Below are 21,917 nucleotides of genomic sequence, written 5' to 3' on the forward strand. Positions count from 1 at the left end.
GACTCCCTGTCACCCTTCTCAGTCACCCTGTGTTATGTGGCAGACTTTCTACGGGGAGACATGATACACAGATCTACTTACCTCAGAAAGGGAAGCCGCGAGAGAACGTGTCACCAAAAGCCCACTCCAGTGGTGGGTGACAACTTACAAAAGTAGCGACCCTGGGGCTCTTGGCACAGCTTTCAGACAGCTCAACAGTTAGGGATCTCTTATTTCTTTCTGCCTCTGCCCGTCAGAGGTGACTCCTCCAGCAGGGGTTTACTTGTATAAAGCTGAGAAAGGTCCTCTAGAAACTTGGAAGTCTCCACTCTCCCAGACCTCACACTGAAGTGTCTACCTCCTGAGTGTCATGAGGCTCCTCCCTCCTGGAGGAGTGCCAGTGGGAAGGGGACCGACTGCTGAAGAACACTATGAAGACAGACTAGCTAGTCCTACATTTATATCTGGGAAACTGGAAACCCAGCTAAAATGTCCTACCCCAACAGTGTGGGCTGGAGAGGTGGTTCAGAGTTAAGACCATGTCTACTTTTCCATAGGACCTGAATTCAGTTCCCAGCACCCATGTGGTAAGTCACCGCCTCTGTGACTCCCATCCTAGGGAATCCGACACTCTCTTCTGGCCTACGTGCGTAATAGTCACACTTACACACCTACATGTAGACAAAACACATACATATAAAATAAAAAATGAATTGACAAAAGAAAAGAAGCAAAGCTTGTGAGAGAACTGCTGTTCATGCTCAATTTATCCTTTTTTTTCCAATTTAAAAATTTTATTTACTGGGAGCTAGGGAGGTAGCTCAATGATTAAGAGCAGTTCCTGGGGTTGGGGATTTAGCTCAGTGGTAGAGCGCTTGCCTAGCAAGCGCAAGGTCCTGGGTTCGGTCCTCAGCTATGAAAAACAAACAAACAAACAAACAAACAAACAAAGAGCAGTTCCTGCCCTTTTCAGAGGACCTAACATAACAGATGGTCCACAGCTGCCTGTAACTACAGCTCTCGAGGATCCTATGCCTCTGGCCTTTGAGGGCTTGGGCATGTACATGCAAACACATACATAATTACAAATGATAAAAATAAAAAAGTTAATGTATGTGTGTATTTATGAATATATGTGCCACAACAAGAATGGGTCGGTCCAGCATGTCTGAGACAAGGTCTCGTGTTGACTTTTGCCTTTTTTTTTTTTTTTTCTGGTTTTTCGAGACAGGGTTTCTCTGTGTAGCTTTGTGCCTGTCCTGGATCTCGCTCTGTAGCCCAGGCTGGCCTCGAACTCACAGAGATCCACCTGGCTCTGCCTCCCAAGGGCTGGGATTAAAGATGTGTGCCACCACCGCCTGGCGCCTTTTGTTTTTTTTTTTTTTAAGATTTATATATATGATTGTTTTGCCTTCATATATGTATGTACCCCACATGCATGTGTGGTGCCTGCAATGTTCAGTAGTCATCAGTCCCCTGGAACTAGAGTTAGGGATGGTTGTGAGCCACTATGTGGGTGGTGCTCTTAACCACTGAGGCACCTCAGAACCATTGTGGTTGTTTTTCCGCCGTGTATGCCAGGATAGCTAGCCCATAACCTTCCTGGGATTCTCCTGCTTCTACTTCCCATATCCTCGTAGGAAGCATTAGGATTATGGACACTGTGTGCTATCATGTCCTATTTTATGTGGGTTCTGGGGATTTACACTTAGGTCCCTAACTCTACATGGTGAGTGCTTCACCCACTGAGCCATCTCCCTAGCTCAGGCATGTGTTCTCTTCATTACAATTGCATCTTCCTGATGGGTTTGTCTTGCTGTATCCATTCCTCTTTGGGGAATGGGAAGGACAGCGAAGGTTTGGGAAGTGGGTAGACATGGGCTAGGACTTGTCCTTCAAAGAAGTAGCTTTGTGTAATTTTCTATAGCAGTTCCATTGGCATGTGCTAACTGGGCCATTGACAATTAGGGAACTCCCCGGCTTTATCAAATCTTTGACCTCTTGGCCTAATTCTGAGTTCCTAGGTGCCCTGAATTGTTATTCTTCTGTATTATCCTGTCCTTGAGTGCAACTTAGTTTGGTTCTATAAATACACACTGACCATTCCTATAGGTACTGCTAGGGAAGTACGTACTCTTTTTATCTCATGGTTCTTAAGGAACCATGCTTGATTTTAGGGGTTGAGGAAGGGATCTAGTAAAAGTTTTTTACTTTATTGGGTGCTTGTAAGAATTTGAGATAATACATGTAAGGTATCTATCAGTGTTTGTTAGGTAATGGTCTATGAAATGATGAAAGTCTTTGAAAAATAACTATACATTCAGATATGACTGCCTGAAGCTATCACAGTGACTTGGAGCCAGAGTAGGCTTTTCCTATATAGTATGGGGTCTGCTCTATGAGATAGAATAAAACCAAAGGGCTCTTCCTACTCCCACACAGCCAATAAATAAAGCACTTCCATTCTCATACCAGGTGTGTGTGTGTTCAGGAGTTCCCGCACTCCACAAGTTCTCCAATAGACTATCTGTGTGTCCTATAATCCAGTTCTGGCACTATCTGGAGATAGCATCAGGTAGATACCATAGGTTAAGGACTCAGTCCCATAAGATGGCCTTTCACTTCAGATTACAGTTGTAGGCCTAGAACCTGTGGTTCTGACCATCTGATTGAAAATTGTTTCCATGACCCCCTACTCCAGTGGTTAATTTGCTAGAGTTTCTCGTGGTTTTCAGGGGAACTCACTTTCTCTCTCTCTCTCTCTCTCTCTCTGACCATTCATGTGACAGCACATGTGTGAAGTCAGAGGACCATTTGCGGAAGTCAGCTCTCTCCTTCCACAATGTGAGTTCAGGAACTGAATTCCTGTCATCGGTCTTCTTGGCAAGTGCCCTTACGTACTGAGCCTTTTCTTGAGTTATGTAGAAGCTCCCTGAATCAATCAATTAATTTTGAGGCAAGGTCTCACTATATATGCTGCTAGCTTGCCTGGAACTCATTATGTAGACCAAGCTGTCCTTGAACTCCAAAAGATCTACTTGCCTCTGCTTCCTGAGTCCTGAGACTAATGAATGGTATGAATAACCCCACCCTGTTGTAGGTTGTTGTTTGGCACTTTTGGGGGGGCCTGCCACCCAGCTCCCAAACACGCTTACTTATGAATGCCCAGCCTTAGCTCAGCTTAGTTTCTAGCCAGCTTTTCTTACATTAACCTGTCTATCTTTTGCCTCTGGGCTTTTCCCATTCTCTTATTTTTGTAAATTCTACTCTTACTCTGTGGCTTGCTATGTAGCTGGGTGGCTAGCCCCTGGAGTCCTCTTCTGGCTGCTAGCTCTTTTTTCTCCCTCTACATATTCTCTCTGCCTGCTAGCCCAGCATATCCTTTCTCCTGCCTTGTTATTGGCCAGTTCTTTATTAGACTATCAGATGTTTTACACAGATATAGTAACACAGCTTCACCGAGTTAAACAAATACAACATAAACAAAAGTATCACACCTTAAAATAATATTCTGCTACAGCACCCATCATGAACATAGAACTTTCGAGGTTTTTGTTGTCTTTTTAAGTTATTTTAATTTTAATTGTGGGGGTGGGGGTGTCAGTATCTGTGTTTCCATTTGTGGGTATATACTTGTGAGTGAGGGTACCCGAGGAGGCTAAAGAGGATATCAGATCCTTTGGAGCTGGAGTTGCAGGTGGTTCTGAGCCACCCGACATGAATACTAGGAACTGGGCTCAGGCTCTCTGCAAGAGCAGCAAGCACTCATAACAGCTGATGCATTTCTCCAGTCCTGAACTGTTGAGTTTTTATGGGGGGGGGGGTTCATAGGCACAACAGATTAAATCATTGGCTACTGATGAGTGACACCACTTTTAGTTGTCTTTTCCTCTTAGGTGTGGGACTAGAAGGCCTGATCTTCTAACCCTGCCTTGGTCTCTGTAGTGACTAGCTCTTACAGGAAAGTAGTGAGTAGTCAGTGATCAGTCAACTCATTGACTTCAGTTTTAGGAACTGTGTCAGGAACCTCAGTCTATGGCTAAATGTAGAGTTCATAGTATCATAGTCCTCCCTTGATCTTTGAACACAAATCTTTTACATCAAAACAACTGTAAGTCAAAAGATAAACTGGTGGGGCTGGAAAGATGATTCGGAGATTAAGAGCACTGGCTGTTTTGCCAGAGGACCCTGGTTCAATTCGCAGCACCCACATGGCAGCTCACAACTGTCTAGGGGATCCAACACCCTCACATAGACACACATGTAGGCAAAACACCAATGTTCATAAAAAATAAAAAAGGAATCATTAAAAAAATTTAGCCGGACGGTGGTGGTTCACGCCTTTAATCCCAGCACTGGGAGACAGAGGCAGGCGGATCTCTGTGAGTTCGAGGCCAGCCTGGTCTACAAAGCGAGTTCCAGGAAAGGCGCAAAGCTACACAGAGAAACCCTGTCTCAAAAAACCAAAAAAAAAAAAAATTAAAAAAGATACACTGGCATATTACTATAATCCCTTTCAGTTATCAGTTAATAAGTAACCAGTGTAAAGCTGGGTGCCGTGGTGCCTAGCTTTAATATTAGCAATTGAGAGGCAGAGGTAGGAGGATCATGAGTTTGAAGCCAACCTGGGCTACATACGGAGGTCCAGAATAGTCCCAGCTAAATAATGAGACCATGTTTCAAAAACAGAAAAATTAACAAGTGTATTGTACCCAAATTTCCTTCCAGGGTGAGGCTGTTAAGGCTTGTGGCTTTTCGGTCAATCTTGTCTGATTCCAAAAACAGTCTTTAGGAAACCTGTAGCTTTACCCTTTAAGCCTCCAATATAATTGATCCTAGAGACAATGTGATGTCTTTCTCAGAGCTGCTTCTGAGGTGTTAATTGGGTCTTCCATCGTGTAACATGTGTATTCAGTCCGTAATCCTCCTTTAACCAAACTTCTGTCTTTGAAAGGAACATTAGACTTGACCACTGTACTGGTCTAAATTGCTTATTGCCGTGCAAGTCTTAACAGGTGCCTCCCCTCAGTCCATTCCCATTTTAGTGGTATACAGGTACAAAAATAGAGGACTGACTTCACAAATAGGCAGCATAGTTGCGTCATTGTTCCTTATATGGAGTTTTATCTTGCCCTTCTGTGAACTAGTAATTGGGATTCCTAAGCCTTGTGCTTCACTTTTCCCTTCTTCCTTTACTCAGTATGGCCGCCTCATTGACCTCTGCCAGCCGACACAAAAGAAGTATCAGATTGCTGTGACCAAGGTTTTAGGAAAGAATATGGATGCTATTATTGTAGACTCAGAGAAGACAGGTCGGGATTGTATTCAGTATATCAAGGAGCAACGTGGAGAGCCTGAGACCTTCTTGCCTCTTGACTACCTGGAGGTAAGGCGCGTGCGGGCGTGCGGGCGTGCGTGTCTGTCGATGTCTGTCTGTCTGTCAGGGTAGGGGAGGAGAGGTGGGAGTGGCAGCAGCAGGCAAGGCAGTGTTGAGGGGCCCCTTACCTTGGCTTTAGGTATTCGGTTGCTTCATAAGATGTTTCACACAGGTCAAACCTACAGATGAGAAACTCCGGGAGCTGAAGGGGGCCAAGCTAGTGATTGATGTGATTCGCTATGAACCACCCCACATCAAAAAAGCTCTGCAGTATGCTTGTGGCAATGCCCTTGTTTGCGACAATGTGGAGGATGCCCGACGCATTGCCTTTGGAGGTCACCAACGCCACAAGGTATGGCCCCCTTTTCCCAGGTTGGAGCTGGACAGGCGCAGTACCGGAGAGTCCTGTTTTCACTATCTCTTCCACCTCTTCTCTCGCTGGTGTATGTAGACAGTGGCACTGGATGGAACCCTGTTCCAGAAGTCCGGAGTTATCTCTGGTGGAGCCAGTGATCTCAAGGCAAAGGCACGACGCTGGGATGAGAAAGCAGTAGACAAGCTGAAGGAAAAAAAAGAACGCCTGACAGAGGAGTTGAAAGTAAGCGCCAAGGAACTGGCTCTTGGGGGAGGGTTCCCGAGCTCAGGCGGCCCCTTAGCGCACGACCCTTTCCCTTGTCCTCTTCAGGAGCAGATGAAGGCCAAGCGGAAAGAGGCAGAACTGCGGCAGGTGCAGTCTCAGGCCCATGGGCTACAAATGAGGCTGAAGTACTCACAGAGTGACCTAGAGCAGACCAAGACAAGGCATCTTGCCCTCAATCTCCAGGTAGGGCCTGACCCTCAGCCCTGTTCTCCAAGGCCTTCCTAGGTTGCACTGAGGGTGGGGGATGGCCACTGTTCTGTTCAGCTAGCACAGCTGAGTCAGACACTGAGATGGGGTGGGAGGTGAGGGTCCAGCTCTTCTGTCAGCTGTATTGATCCCGTTAAGCAACATGCTTACCTTCTCTTTGTCAGTTTTCTCGTCTTCATCTACCAAATGGAAATTGTTCTCTGTTTTGTATGATTATTACAAAGATGGAACATGGGAATGAATAGCTATGGAGTTCTTAGAACAGCGGGCACTCAGTAAATGTTAGATACTGCTATTAATGCAGTTCGTTCAATAAATATTAGAATTTCTTCTTGGTTTTGTTTTGTTTTTCGAGACAGGGTTTCTCTGTGTAGTTTTGGTACCTGTCCTGGAACTGACTCTGTAGACCAGGCTGGCCTCGAACTCACAGAGATCCTCCTGGCTCTGCCTCCTGAGTGCTGGGATTGAAAGTGTGTGCCACTGCCGTCTGCCAATATTGGAATTTCTAAAAGTCAATTGAGAGTGAGTAACAGGGCCAGTGTAGTGGCATATGCCTATAGTCCCAGTACATTGGAGGCTGATGTGGAAGATTAGAGAATTCAAGGCCACTCTGAGCTATGTAGTAAGTAGGATCACATCTCAAGGGAAAAAACAGACAGATTAAAAAAAAAAACCATGAGTTATGAGAATTTCAGTGTCTGTGGATTGGATATATTAATGTGTTCTTTTGTAATTCTACATTTTCCTAGTTTACTCAAACTAGATGTGTTACATACCTAGATTCACCTTCGTCTGAAAAACAGTCCAACTTCTAAAATATATTTGGCCCAGGGGTTCTCAATAAGGGATTGTGAACCTACAACTAATGATGTTTACTGGATGCCCAGCTTTGTGGATTAAAGGTTTTATAACTTGTCTGGGATATTGGTGCTAAGTCAAGCTTTCTCAGTGGTTGCTGCCCATGGGGCTGGCACTGGCAAGGAAGGTCTTTTCCTCCACAGATTCTAGACTCTTGTCTTTCAACCTCTTGTCTGTAGGAAAAGTCTAAGTTGGAGAGTGAGCTGGCCAACTTTGGACCTCGCATTAATGATATCAAGAGAATCATCCAGAGCCGAGAAAGGGAAATGAAAGACTTGAAGGAGAAGATGAACCAGGTTGGTAGAGGGTGGGCATGTTTATCAGAACAAGACTAGGTTTGGAAGTAGGACTTTAAGCAAGAATGCCTCTGCCCTCCCCGCCTTTGCCCTCAGGTGGAAGATGAGGTGTTTGAAGAGTTTTGTCGGGAGATTGGTGTGCGCAACATCCGAGAATTTGAGGAAGAAAAGGTGAAGCGGCAGAATGAGATTGCCAAAAAGCGGTAAGTGAAAGTATTCTCATACGGTATTGGGGTGCACGCCTGCAGCCTTGAAAGTCATGTGTCCCCAGCCAGCCAGCGACCAGCTCTTAGAACTGGACAGACTTACTGGAGGGGTAAAAGTGCCAGCTTTCAATCTGCTTTACCTGTATTAAAAGCATTACCTTGAACAATAGTTTTATAAAATGAGACAATAGTGCCTGTCTTGTGGCATTGTGGGGAAGATTAGATGAAAGAATCGTTGTGAATTATTCAGCATAATAAGTAGCACCTATAAAGAACAATAAACATTGCCATTTTTAATGTTTTGCCATTATCCTTGTGTGTTGGAGGTTAGGAATGAAAAGAAGAGGTTCTAGGTTGGAGGAATAACCAGAAAAGAAACAAGCCTCTCTCCCTCATTTGATTGTCTGGTATATTATACTGTTTCTAACTTGGATTTTAAGATGCAGTCTCCCCTTGCAGCACAGGCTGCCTCACTTCAGTTCATTCGTGGCATATATGCACTCATTCATTCATTCAGTAAGTCTTGTTTGGTTTTGGTTTTTTTCAGATAGTCTTGCTTGGAACCCTGGTTGGTCTGGTACTAACTATGCAACCCAGGCTGGCTTAGAATTTAGCAATAATCCTGCCTCAACCTCTCCAATGCTGGGATCATAGGCGTGTGCCATTAATGTCTCATTTTAAAAGTCTTTTTGAGCCAGGCGCTGGTGGCGCACGCCTGTAATCCCAGCACTCGGGAGGCAGAGGCAGGCGGACCTCTGTGAGTTCGAGGCCAGCCTGGTCTACAGAGCTAGTCCAGGACAGCCTCCAAAGCTACAGAGAAACCCTGTCTTGAAAAACCAAAAAAAAAAAAAAAAAAAAAAGTCTTTTTGAATATCTACTTTGTACTAGGTTTTCTTGTGCTAGGTATCTAATTGGAGGAGGTAAGGGAGATGGAGATGAGACAGATGAACATGATATAGTCACCACTGAAGGAGATCATACTCTGGACCCTGGGTCTCAGTTCAGAGTTCATCTAGAGGCATATATCTAGTAGCATATGCCTGTAATCCCAGCTACTCAGGATTCCAAGTTCAAGGCCAGCCTTGAACTTAACAAGAGCCTGCCTCTGAATACAGTAAAAAAGAAAGTGCTGAAAGCGTTATTCAGTGGTAGAGCACTTGCCTTTAGTATGTATGAGGCCCTGGGCTTCAGCCCTTAATACTACCATTTCTACAGTAAATATCCATTGCTTTCCTACTGCAGGCTGGGTTCAGAGATTATAAAACTGAATCTGGTGCTGTTTTCCCCTCAGTGAACTTACAGAGTTCTTGAGGAAAAGGTAGATGATGAGTTTCAGGATAGTATGGTTGGTAAATAAAGAGGAAAATTTCAAGAAGACAAGAAACCTGGTTAAAAAAAATGGGTCAAAGAAAGAAGAGTTTGAATCTTTGCAAACTGTAGGAATTGTTTGATTTCTGCATCAGAGAAATGCCAGTTAAAATAACATAGTAATGTTTGCTGAAAATAAAATGTCTTCTTTAGTATATGGAGGTACATATACACACTTAGTCGCTCTGTGGGTGTATGTCCCAGAGAATCTTGTTACAGGATCGAAAGAGATTTGAGGGTTGTTCATTTGCATATAACCTGTATTACTGAGTTGTATTGGTGTCAATACAGAGGCCGCCATTGCAGTGAAAGTTTAAATTAGATGTGATAAACATAGACCATGAAGTACTATTCAAACAAGAATAGATCTATAGGCAATAACACAGATAACTAACTTAGAAATCTGCTATGGATTGGAAAACTGAATGGATAGATAATGTGGGGCATTTGCATAAATTTTAAAACATTTTGTAAGGATGTGCATTTTTTAAAAGACTTTTATTTGTGTGTGTGTGTGTGTGTGTGAGAGAGAGAGAGAGAGAGAGAGACAGAGAGAGAGACAGAGAGAGAGAGAGATTGAGAATATGCCATATGTGTGCTAGCACCAACAAAGCCAGAAGGTGGTGTCAGATTCCCTGGAGTTGGCATTACAGGTGGTTGTGGGCCACTTGGTTTGGGTTCTGGGAAGCGAACTCAGGTCTTCTGGAAGAGCAAAGTGCTTTTAATCCCTGAGCTGTCTCCCTCGCCCAGGATGTGTGTCACTTTGAGATATGTATTCACAGTAAGGGGAGATAATGGGAGTGGAAATCAAAGGTTGAGTAAAGGAGATAAGGAAAGGGTTTTGCATAGAGAGTAATGACAAATCTATTATCAACTGTGACATTTGACTAGTGCAACTCATCTGGAATTCAAAAAGGAAAGAGCCCACTATATGTTACAGAAACTTAGAACCCGCCTTGAACTATCAGGAAAGGCATTAAAAGAACAAGGAGTGGTGAATTAGAGATCTGAGGAGTGAGTAGGATTTAGCCACCTAAGTAGGGACAGAAAGGAGTTCCAGCCAGTAAGAACAACATGCTTAGAGGTGTGACAGAGCATGCCTTGTTCTGAATACTAAGTAGTTTTGAATGCCTGGCACATAAAAACCGGGTCAGGAGGAAGGCAGGGGAGGTAGAAAGGTCAGTAGGGGCCAGATCACCAAGGGCTTTATGAGTCATACTTAGGAGATTGGCCTAAAATTACATACCTCCAAATTGTAGAGTTAATTACGTTCCATTTGGATTATAGTGACTAAGAGGTTTAAGCTGCTAGCACGACATCTGGCAGCATCTGTGACACTACATTGAGGATTGATTGGTGGGGCAGTTGGAAGCTAGCCCTGCTGGGCTGCTGGTGTCTATATGCTGTAATGTACTTTGAGTTTCTGAAGAGGAAAGGGAAAGGACAATAGCCGAATAGCAGGAATTCAGTGTTTTCTTAATTTTCTTACACTACCAAAGCTCTGCCCCTTAGGAGCTTCTAAAATCTTGGGGCAGAGCTTAGGATGCTCGAAAGAATTGAAACCCTTGGGTAAAAGTGAGCTGATTACAGCCAGTATTCCTCACATTGATGATGATAGCTAAAATATATTGAGGGGTTACTTTATGCATATTAACTCAATTAGAAAATCTACAGACGAGGAATCTGCAATATAGAGACTATAACTGAGATTGCACTACGTCCAGGTAGAGGAATTGGAATATTAGCTCTATAAGTCCACTACATTATACTACAGTGATGACATTCTATGCGTTCTGGTGTTAGCCTTGGATTCCAGTCTCATATGTGATATTGGTTTAGCTGTTGCCTCTGTGGCCTTGGGGAAAGTGTTTTTTAACCTCTTAGCCTAAGTTTCCTGTGTAAAGTAAGGGGATTAATGCCTAGTTATGGGAGTTGTTGAGTAGAAAAATAGAGATAATCTGCATAAAGTACATGGACGCTTGTTAAAGCTCGGAACTGGTTTTAGATGAACCTTTGTTTTTTGGTTTTTGTTTTTCTTTTTTATGTCTCCTAGTAAATTGAGAAGGTGCTGGAGTCTCTGGTGTTTAAAGGGGGGATAGATGGAATCTGGCTGATTCCATTGTCTTTAGAGTTGCGGCTTCTGGGCCCAGCTTGTTGTGCATGTGAGTGGATGAAGCCATGGTGACGGAGACTCAGCAGTACCTGAGAGGCCCTGAGTACTAAGTCGAGGCCCTCTTTCTTTCTGCAGCTTGGAATTTGAGAATCAGAAGACGCGCTTGGGCATACAGTTGGATTTCGAGAAGAACCAGCTGAAGGAAGATCAGGATAAAGTACACATGTGGGAGCAGACAGTGAAAAAGGATGAAAATGAGATAGAAAAGCTTAAGAAGGTAAGGAAGGAGAAAGGGAAAAGACCAGGGGAAATTGGAATACATATGATGCACACGGGTATAACACCTCTAATTTATACAGTTCTCATTTAATGAAAAACACCAAAAGATTGAAATAGCTCACCAACATGAATAATTTAGGGTTTTTTTTTTTCCAGGAATCAACGAAATACAAACGAAAGTAGCATTGGGTATACTTTATTTTCTATCATTTAACGGCTTGTAGTTTTATATCTGAGCTACCTGATGTCGGTACTGAGAACTGAACTCAGGTCTTTTGAAGAGCAGTGCACCCTCTTCACCACTGAGTCATCTCTCTAGCCTCACACTATCCCAAAATTAAAACAAAACGTTTCTCAGTACCTCATGGCGCAGGAGACCAGAATTCTTATATAACATTATGTCCATACATAATTTAGTGGTCTTTAAACTTTAGTAGCATACAGATCTCATTTAAAGCAAAAGTATTTTCCAAGATAGCCAAGCCAGAGCTTCTTAAATCCTGTTATTACTTAAATATAAAAAAAATGAATGTTAGGGGTTGGGGATTTTAGCTCAGTGATAGAGTGCTTGCCTAGCAAGCGCAAGGCCCTGGGTTCAATCCTCAGCTCTGAAGAAAAAAAAAAAGAATGTTTATGCTGGGTATGGTGGCACATGCCTTTAATCCCAGGCAAAGGCAGGAGGATCTCTGTGAGTTCAAGGCCAGCCTGGTCTAAATAGTCCCAGGACAACCAAGGCTATGTAGAGAGACCCTATCTCAAAAAAAAAAAAAAAAAAAAAAAGGTGTGTATTTGTGATGCCTAACCAAAAGCCAAGACAGACTTACCAATTAAATGCTAGCAAAATGAATAGAATTGGATTTTTGAAAAGGGTGACTTGTACTTTTAATAGGTATTAGAGGAAAATGACTTAGAGAAGGTCAGTAATTGTTTTAGCCTTTAATCATGTTAGAACTCTGTCCTAAAAACCTCAACTGATTATTTTCATATTTTTGATCAACAGATGGTCTCACCAGCCAGCTGAGTGAGCCATAGGGTGTTTTCATTATTTCATACATCCAGTGTTTGATAAAAACAAGAAATTGGATCAGTATAGGTTAAATGCCTGGCTGGCAACCAAATCAAATTCTTTAGCTCTTCTACTTTGTCAACGGAAGCTTTTATGCATTTTCCTTAGTGGTTCTACTGATTCCACTTAGCCTTGCCTTTGAGGTCTAATGGACCAGAGTTGAGTTGCTCTGTGTTTATGTTGCCCACAGCCACTTGTTTGTAGTGACTGTAGGTGAACAGCATTTCATCATCTGCTCGCTTCGTCTTGAGGTGTATAATACCCTTAAACAGCTTTCTCAGACTTAGCCTGAAACATGCTGGTGGGGGGTTTAAGGATTTCTGGGAGGAGCTAGAAGGCAGCCAGTGAAAGAACAGGCTGGCAAGTACCATTAGAGGCATAGCTCCAAGTGTCTCGACCCTAAATCAGATTAGCCACATAAATTCAGTGCAACAGATGATGTTTTACTGACACACAGCCATCTCATGGTATGACTATTCTAGTGTCTGCTGCAGTCATGCTGTTTGGCATGCATGTGTCACTGTGTTTTGCTTTTCCTTATATTTTTTTCTGTTTAAATTACTGTGAAACCCTTGTTCCTTATATCATTCCTTCCTGAGACGATTTGGTTCTCTTGGTTTGAATATATCACTTGACTTTTGTATGCCTGTATTTGTTGCTTTTGTATTTCTTCATTAACCTTTAGTGATGTAGAATAGTGTTACTGGAATCTTACATACACTTGCAGATTAGCTAGTAAAATAATGGGACAGGACTAAATTTACATCTGGATGTTCCAAGATAGTGTAGTTATGCGACTTTTTACTTCATTTTCAATAGTTGTTGGTTAGCAGAAAGATGTCAGAATAGTACAGCCTTCATTTGATACTCACAGGAGATTGTTTCTAGGAATCTCTACCTCCAGCACCAGAATGCCAGTCTCTTGTACAAGATGGTGCATTGTCTGTAAAATAAGCATGTAACATGAATTGCTAAATGATCTTATAATAAAAACTCTGGAGCCAGATGTTGGGGTAAATGCTGAAAGATCAGAGAGACAAAGGAACAAGCCACAGCTGCTTCTCACCTCGCCAACTCAATGAATCCTATGACTGAATGTCTCTGAGTCCTCAACCGAAAGGGGTCCAGCCAAAAAGGGCCTCTAGTCCAAAAGCACTTCCTGCTGAAAAGGCCTCAGCAGAAAAGGCTTCATTCCTGTCTCCTCACGCCTTACATGCCTTTCTCTGCCCAGCCGTCTTCCTTCCTTTCTAGTGCTGGGATTAACAGCCTGTGTGCTTCCCAAATACTGGTAGCAGAGGCATGAGCTCCCAAGTGCTAGGATTAAAGGCGGGTGACTCCCAAGTACTGGGATTAAAGGTGTGTGCCACCACTGCCTGGCTCTGTTTCTCTCCTAGACTGAATCGATCTCATGTAGCCCAGATGGATCTAGTTTCATCTAGTGGCTTGTTCTGTTCTCTGATCTTCAGGCAAATTTTATTAGGTACACAATGTATCACCACATATGCACATCCTCTTGAATGCTTTAAATCATCTCTGTCTCATATCTAATGCAATATAAGTAGTTGTTATACTTTATGATTTAGGGAATGACAAAAATATCCAAACATTCAGTGCATTTAAAAACAAAAAACAAAACAACAGAGTCTCAACTATGTATCCCTGGATGGTTAGAACTATGTAGACCAGGCTGGACTCAAACTCACAGAGATCCAATTGCCTCTGCTTCCTGAGTACTGGGACTAAAGGTGTGTGCCACCACACCTAGCATAGTACAGCTTTTTGCCAAATGCTGATGTTCCAGTGAACTCATGGATACAAAAATCAATGTATATAGAAGGCTGACTATCAAAGAACTCTCCTCCATGAAAATTTATTAGTTATTGTGTTACCATAGTTTGTTTTAGCAGTCTATGTGTTCATTATTTTTTATAAGTTATTTGAGAATTAAATTCCAGATGCATTTTCTTTTTCTTTTCTTTCTTTGTGTGTGTGGGGGTGGGGCGGGGGAGACATGGTCTCATGTATCCTATGCTGGCCTCAAACTCAATACATAGCCTCCACATGCTGAGATTATAGGCATGTAGCATCACTCAGTTTTATGCAGTGCTAGAGATCAAATCCTTGGCTTTGTGCATGAGGCAAGCACTCTACCAACTGAGCCACATCACCAGCTCAACATGTCTCCCTTAATAAGATTTTTCTTTTAAAGATTAAAGGGGGAAAGAAAGAAAGACTTTTCTTTGAAAACATTAAAATGTGGGCTGGGGAGATGGCCCAGCAGTTAAGAATGTGAACTGTTCTCCCACTTGACCAGGTTCAGTTTTCAGCACCCACATCTCTAGGGAGATCTGATGCCCTCTTCACACATACAAGTGAAATTTTTTTTTTAAATTTCAAACTAGAACATTTTCAGTAAGGCTGTAATTCTTGTTTTGTTGACCACTCCCAATCCTAGTCTCTTGTTCTTTCTAGTGGTAATCCCAAGTTAGTGTCTATTTAGAAAATATACTGCTTGTCTAAGTTTAAATATACAAATGTGAGGACTGGGGAGTTGATCCATTGGTAAAGAGCTCACTACGCAAGCATGAGTTCAGATCCCCATCACTTACAGAAAAAGCTGAATATAATGATATACGCTTGTAATCCCAGTGCTGGGGAGGCAGACACAAGAGGCTCCCTGGACTTGCTAGATAGCTAATCTAACAGTATTAGTGCTAGGTTTGCTGAGAGACTTGGTCTTAAAAAGTAAGGTAGAAGGGCTTCAGAGATGGCTTGGCAGTTAAGAGTGCATACTGGCCTGGTGGCACGCCTTTAATCCCAGCAGTCCTGAGGCAGAGGCAGGGGAATCTCTGAGTTTGAGGAGGCCAGCCTGGTCTACAGAGCAAGTTCCAGGACAGCCAGGACTTAAGAGAAATCTTGTCTTGAAAAACCAAAACCAAAACCAAAACCAAAAAAAAAAAAAAAAAAAGAGTGTATACTGCCCTTTTAGAGGGCCTGAGTTTGGTTCCCAGCACCCAGGTTACATGGCTCCCAACTGCCTATGACTTCACCGCCAAGGCCTCCTTAAGCACCCATACTCACAGGAACATACTCAACATACATAAATAAACATAATTAAAAATAAAGTAAATCTTAAAAAAAAAAGATTGCGGAAGACACTTGATATAAATAAACTTGTGGCATATACATGCATATGAGCGAGCATGTACACACACACCACATACATAGAGGAAAATAAATACAAATGTTATGCTGTATATGACAAAAGTTTTGATTTGGGAAAATGCTTAAAAATAAAACATTGAGCTGGGTTGTGGTGGCAGTGCATGCCTTAAACCCCAGCACTTGGGAGACAGAGGCAGGTGGATCTCTGAGTTCAAGGCCAGCCTGGTCTACAGAATGAGTTCCAAAAAAGCCAGGGATACATAATACATAGAGAAAAACCCTGTCTCAAAACCAAAAAGAAGAAGGAAAAAAAACCCCATTGATTAAAAATTAAAATCTAATTTCAACCCTAAAGTTGTTTGTAAAGGGAGGAGATATGCTAGAATGTTAGTTGTTTGTTTTTGGCTGGTGGGATTACAAGTGAATCCCCCATTTGTTCCCCTTTATTTTTCCATAGTTTGCACTCTTCCCTTTTTTAAGAAAAATTTTTATTCATTTCACACACCAATCACAGATCCCCCTCTTCCTTCCTCCTGCCCCTTCAGCCAGCCCCCCCCCCCCCCCCCGCCAACCTACCCCTCTATAACAGACAATTTATAGAATTGTAGTTGCAGAAGGCAACCAGATGATTTAGGAAAGGATAAAAGAAGTCTGAGGAGTTGTGTGACAGCAGAGATCAAAAGTGACACACAACTCCAACAAAGTGCCTATTAGGAAGGGTAGCACAAAAGAAGGTTCCAAGATGAACCTTCTCTTCTTGCTTTATTCTTCTGCTGGCACCAGGAGGAACAAAGACACATGAAGATAATAGATGAGACCATGGCTCAGCTACAAGACCTTAAGAATCAGCACCTGGCCAAAAAGTCAGAAGTGAATGACAAGAACCACGAGATGGAAGAGATTCGCAAGAAGCTTGGGGGTGCCAACAAGTGAGTGGATTCCAGCTTGGGATGGGTGGAAGTAGGTAAAGCAGGCAGCCTTCCAGATTTGGGTCTTAACATAGCTACCTGGACCTTTTTAGGGAAATGACTCATTTACAGAAGGAGGTGACAGCCATTGAGACCAAGCTTGAACAGAAGCGCAGTGACCGCCACAACCTGCTACAGGCCTGTAAGATGCAGGACATCAAATTGCCACTGTCAAAGGGCACCATGGATGATATTAGTCAGGAAGAAGTGAGTATTATGGTGGGTGGTGGGTGTGATCTGTCAACAACTAACCAGAGATGAGAGATGAAAACTGGCTGCGAAGGGCAGGCAACAGATAGGACTAAAGGCAGAGTTGTGAGGGGTGTAAAGATGGATGCAAAAGAGATGTGGCAAGGTGGAGGTCGTGAAGTCAGGCTTTGTTATGAGAGGAACATGACTTGAGAGGAGAGCTGCAAGCTAGCGAGAGGTCAGGAAGGCAGTGAAGTGATTGATTAATCTTGAGGACTTGAGCTCTTGGCTCTATCAAATAGTGAACAGTGGTAGGAGTGAGACCTGAGGAACATTAGTCAAGAGCAGAGGAAGATGGGAAACTGGAGGACCTGAGGAGACTTAGCTTAGCTGCAGTGAGGGAAGTTGGCCAGAAGAGGGTTGGGTAGAGGACATCAGCAATGCAGAGGTATGGAAGTTTAGGTGGAGGGAAAGGAGCAACATCAGAGAAGCTGAGGCATTTTATCGATTAGAAGTGAAAGATGCTAATGAGGAATGGAGAATTGTAATTGAGGAGCTCTTCCCAGATAGATAGCCTTTCAGTTGACTTCAGTAAAGTATTTTGAACACTGGTATTCCAGACACTGGTAGGCCGTGACATAACCATTCATAATCTTAACTGTAGCTCTGCTAGCTGGGCATTGTCCTCACATTAGAAATGAAGAAACTGGGTGAGAGGTAGAGCCTAGTTTTCAGTTTGAACCTTCCTATCAGCCTCTGCCTCAGTGTCATCTAGCATCAAAGACATAGAAAGCGTCAAAGGAACCCCTAATCTCTAGAGGGATACAGGTGGCCAGTCTGCTCCATTTGCCTCTCCCTCCATCTCAACATTGCAGGGTAGCTCCCAGGGAGAGGAGTCAGTGAGTGGTTCCCAGAAAACCTCCAGTATCTATGCTCGAGAGGCCCTCATTGAGATTGACTACGGTGACCTGTGTGAGGATCTGAAGGTAAGAACCCTGCCTGTGAGGCACTGGCATCTTCTCAGCTGTCTCAAGAAAGGTTAACCTATGTGGGGCAAATGAAGGCTGTGCCTAAAAAGGAAAGAGCTGGCTAGGGAAGGATGACTGAGTCAGGGGCCTCTTGCACCCTCAGTTGCCCATATCCCTACATGTATGTATGCATCTATGTGTGTACATACGTATGTGTGCACTAGCCTAAGCCCAAGTGCACACAGAATTGAAAAAACAACCTGTGCAGGAAACAGGTAGGCCTTGGGTGCTTCTCAGGGTGCTGCCCCAGGTACTGTCCCCCCTTAGCACTGTGATTATCTTCTCTGTCCTCACCCTAGCTGGCATCTCTACACTTGGTCCCACAGCTTACCTCAAACTCCAGCTTTCTTCCCCAGATCTTCTCCTTCAGTGCCTCTCACATGCTCAGATACAAAAAAATGTAAGCTTCATTCTTGACTTTCCCCCCACTTACTCTGCATGACTGACTAGTTACCAAGGTCTATCAATTTTGCCTCGTAAATGTGTTGAGGATGCTTGCTCATTGCTGCTCTCTCAGCTCTCCAATGAAGCCACTTTCACTTCACACAGGTTCCTATAGGAACCAGTCTCCAAGAAATATTCTGCTTTGTAGTCCATTCCTCATTAGTATGTCCATGGAAATCTCTTTATTTTTTTAAATTCATGGATAATTTCAAATATACATAGAAGTAAGGAAGACGATATAATGAATACCAGGTACCAGTCACCCCTCTTCAGCAGTTAGTAACACATGGTCAATGTTGATTTTTATAACCCTGCTGTGGGACTATTTTAAAGCAAATTTGAAGCATTGTTGTGTTTATAACTACCCTAGCATGTATCTACAGAATATGAGGGCTCTTCAGAAAACGAAATACTATACCATCATAGACAATAAAATAGCATTACTTTTTTTCTGTCTAACATTCAGTAACTAGTTTTGCATTGTCTGTGTCCACATCAGGACCAAGTGTGTTTTGGTTTGCTTTTCTATTGCTGTGATGATAGACTAACCAAAAAGAAATTGAAGAGGAAAGGGTTTGTCCAGCTTTGTCCTAGTCCCAGGCTGTCTTATAGTTTCTAGTGCTGAGAAACACCACGAGCACAGCAACTCTTTTGTTGTTGTTGTTGTTTTTGGTTTTGGTTTTGGTTTTTTTTTTTTCGAGACAGGGTTTCTCTGTAGCTTTGGAGGCTGTCCTAGAACTTGCTGTGTAGCCCAGGCTGGCCTCGAACTCACAGAGACCCACCTGCCTCTGCCTCCCGAGTGCTGGGATTACAGGCATGCACCACCACGGCCCAGCAGCAACTCTTTTTATAAAGAAAACATTTCATTGAGGTGGTTCACTTACAATTTCGGTGGTTCGGTCCATTATCATCATGGCAGGGAGCATGGCAGCATGCAGGCAGATGTGGTGCTGGAGCAGTAGTTGAGAGTCCTACATCTTATAGGCAGCAGGAAGTCGACTGAGACACTGGGCTGTATCCTGAACATAGGAAACCTCAAAGCCCGACCCCACAGTGACATGCTTCCTCCAACAAGGCCATACCCACTCCAACAAAGCCATACCTCCTAATAGTACCACTCCTTATGAGATTATAGGGGCCAGTTACATTCAGACTACCACACAGTCCATCACTGAAGGAAGCCACGGAAGGAACTCAAAGAAGAGCAGGGGATCTGGAGGCAGGAACTAAAGCAGAGGCCATGGAGGGATGTGTTTATTGGCTTGGTCTTCATGGCTTATTCAGCCTGCTTTCTTACACCACCTAGCACCACTTGCCCAGGGTGGCACCACTTGAAGTGTGCTGGGCCCTCCCACATGAGACTTGCCTACAGGTAATCTAATGGAGGCATTTTCTCAATTGAGGTTCCTCTTCCAAGATAACTCTAGCTTGTGTCAAGTTGGCAAAAGACTAACCAGGATGAAATGCAGTCCACATTTTAAGATTGGTCTCTGCTAATCTATAACTTTTCCTGTGTCTGTTTCTCTATCTCTATCACTCTTTTTTGTATTTATTTGTGGAAGAAACAAACCGTGACATTGGTCCTGTAGGATTTCCTGCACTCTGGATTTGGCTGATTATATCTCTGTGATATTACTTAATTATGTTCTTCACTCCAAGTATTTCCTATAAACTGGTAAATAACTGTAGAGTTTGGTTGAATTTCAGTTCTTGGTTGTGGCAGTGAGACTGGAGCATATGTGGTACTATAGAATTGTAACTCCTTTTGCACATGTCAGTTATTTGCTGCCCTGACACAGTTTCTTGCACATGTTCCACACTCAAGTCTTTCATATAAAAATGCTCTAGCATTCTTATGTACCTTAAACAGATTCTCCTTCATACTTTGTTTATTATTCATTTATTTATTTATTGAGACAGGATTTCACTACATAGCCTGGGTGTCCTGGAACTCTCTAAGTAGACCAGGCTAGCCTTGAATTCAGAGAACTACCTGCCTCTGCCTCCCAAGTGCTGTGATTAAAGGCATGTGCCATCACACCTGGCTTCCTAATACTTTAAATCATCTCTAGCTTAGTTACAATGCCCAGTGCAATGTAAATAGTTACTATACTGTATTTAGGGAATAATGACAAGACAAAACTACACGTTCAGTAACAGGCATAGTTTTTTTAGATATATTTATTTTATGTGCCTGTATGGCGTGTACCATGTGCATGTACCATGTGCATGCCCACTGCCTGTGGAGGTCATTGGATCCCTTCAGACTGGAGTTATAGACAATTGTAAGCAAGCCACCATGTGGGTGCTCTTAACTGCTGAGCCATCTCTCCAGCCCCAACAAACAGAATTTTTTTTTTTTTTTTGGTTTTTCGAGACAGGGTTTCTCTGTGTAGCTTTGCGCCTTTCCTGGAACTCACTTGGTAGCCCAGGCTGGCCTCGAACTCACAGAGATCCGCCTGACTCTGCCTCCCGAGTGCTGAGATTAAAGGCATGCACCACCACCACCACCCGGCCAGAATTTTAAAAGGACATTTTCAGTCAATTTTTGGTTGAAACCCCAGACCTGATTGTATGAGAAACATTGGTGCTACAGGGGCCAGTAAAATAAAGCACAAATGCAATTGCCCACATTTAGTCTGAGGAAAACTTAATTTCTTTTTATTTATTTTGCCCAGGCTGGCCTCAAACTCCTAGGCTCAAGCCATTTTCCTACCTCAGTCTCCTGAGTAGCTAGATGGGAAATTTCAAAGGGCAGAGAGGGCTAGGGATATTACTCAGTGATGGAGTGCTTACTAATCACACAGTGCCGTTGGTTCAGTTCCTAGTAGAGCAAAGAAAGAGCAGAAGAGCCACTGGCGCAGACTGGGAAAGCAGTCAGCCCATCCAAGTGTGTGCCTCTAACTTGAACCCATTGCAGAGAAAGGGATGGAGAAGCCACTTGGAGGGGAAACTTCAGAGGAACATCCAGCAGTTGCACCTTTGAACTCAGCTTTGGAAAGCCTTTAAGAAAGAATTTATAGAACAAGAATTTCAGTACTGACTTTTGATGTTAGAATTACTGTTAATACTTGGTTTTATTTTCCAAAAATCCTTATTGTTTACAGCATTGCTTCTCAATGGTAGGGTAGGTATTTTGCTCCCCAGGAACAGTGTTGTTTCTGCAGGAAATCTATAGGGTCTCGTTATGGGAAGATCATTTTGTTGGTCCCCATTGTAAAATGGCCATCTTCTTTGATTTCTTTTTCTTTTTTTTTAAAGCCAAAATACGTAGAGCAGTTTCCTCTCATCACTTGGTAGCCCTACAGTAACATAGGAAAGGCAGCTTCATTCTCTCCTCATCAATTCACATGGTTAGGAATTGCTTCCTGGTGTTCTCAGCACTTGTTCACCGAGTTGTTTCTATCATTGGGACTTTAAGTCCATATGGTGGGCTCAGTCTTGTGCTTCTTGGTGCTGTCTTTAGCCAATGGGAATGCATTCAGGTTGGTTTGTGCATCATCTTGACATTATAACCCTTTGAAGTCTTTGTTCATGTTCCTTAGTTCCTGATATGTCTAGGCTCATCCTCTATATTTCTTACCCCTTTCCCTGAGAAGCTCTTGACTCTTTTATTCAGTGGGAAATGCTACTATTTGGTAACTACCTTCTGAACACTGGAGTTCTCAAGACAGCTGACTGCTTACTTTTTCTATAACTCTTAAGTAAATTTGAAGGAAAAATAAAATTACTAC

The 21,917-nt window shown here is 43.0% G+C and overlaps 1 protein-coding gene across 1 annotated transcript in view; it reads left to right on the forward strand.

Annotated features, from left to right (window-relative positions):
• The window catches only part of Smc1a (structural maintenance of chromosomes 1A), a 46,472-nt gene that overhangs the window by 13,739 nt on the left and 10,816 nt on the right, over window positions 1-21,917 (forward strand). The window contains exons 10-19 of the mRNA XM_036174255.1: window positions 5,180-5,365; window positions 5,529-5,708; window positions 5,808-5,954; window positions 6,042-6,179; window positions 7,241-7,357; window positions 7,454-7,560; window positions 11,180-11,321; window positions 16,338-16,483; window positions 16,576-16,729; window positions 17,587-17,697. Of these exons, the coding sequence (XP_036030148.1) occupies window positions 5,180-5,365; window positions 5,529-5,708; window positions 5,808-5,954; window positions 6,042-6,179; window positions 7,241-7,357; window positions 7,454-7,560; window positions 11,180-11,321; window positions 16,338-16,483; window positions 16,576-16,729; window positions 17,587-17,697 (1,428 nt within the window). The remainder of the gene's footprint in view (window positions 1-5,179; window positions 5,366-5,528; window positions 5,709-5,807; window positions 5,955-6,041; window positions 6,180-7,240; window positions 7,358-7,453; window positions 7,561-11,179; window positions 11,322-16,337; window positions 16,484-16,575; window positions 16,730-17,586; window positions 17,698-21,917) is intronic.

The sequence above is a fragment of the Onychomys torridus genome, chromosome X (genome assembly GCF_903995425.1).
Source record: "Onychomys torridus chromosome X, mOncTor1.1, whole genome shotgun sequence".
Classification (NCBI taxonomy): Eukaryota; Metazoa; Chordata; class Mammalia; order Rodentia; family Cricetidae; genus Onychomys; species Onychomys torridus.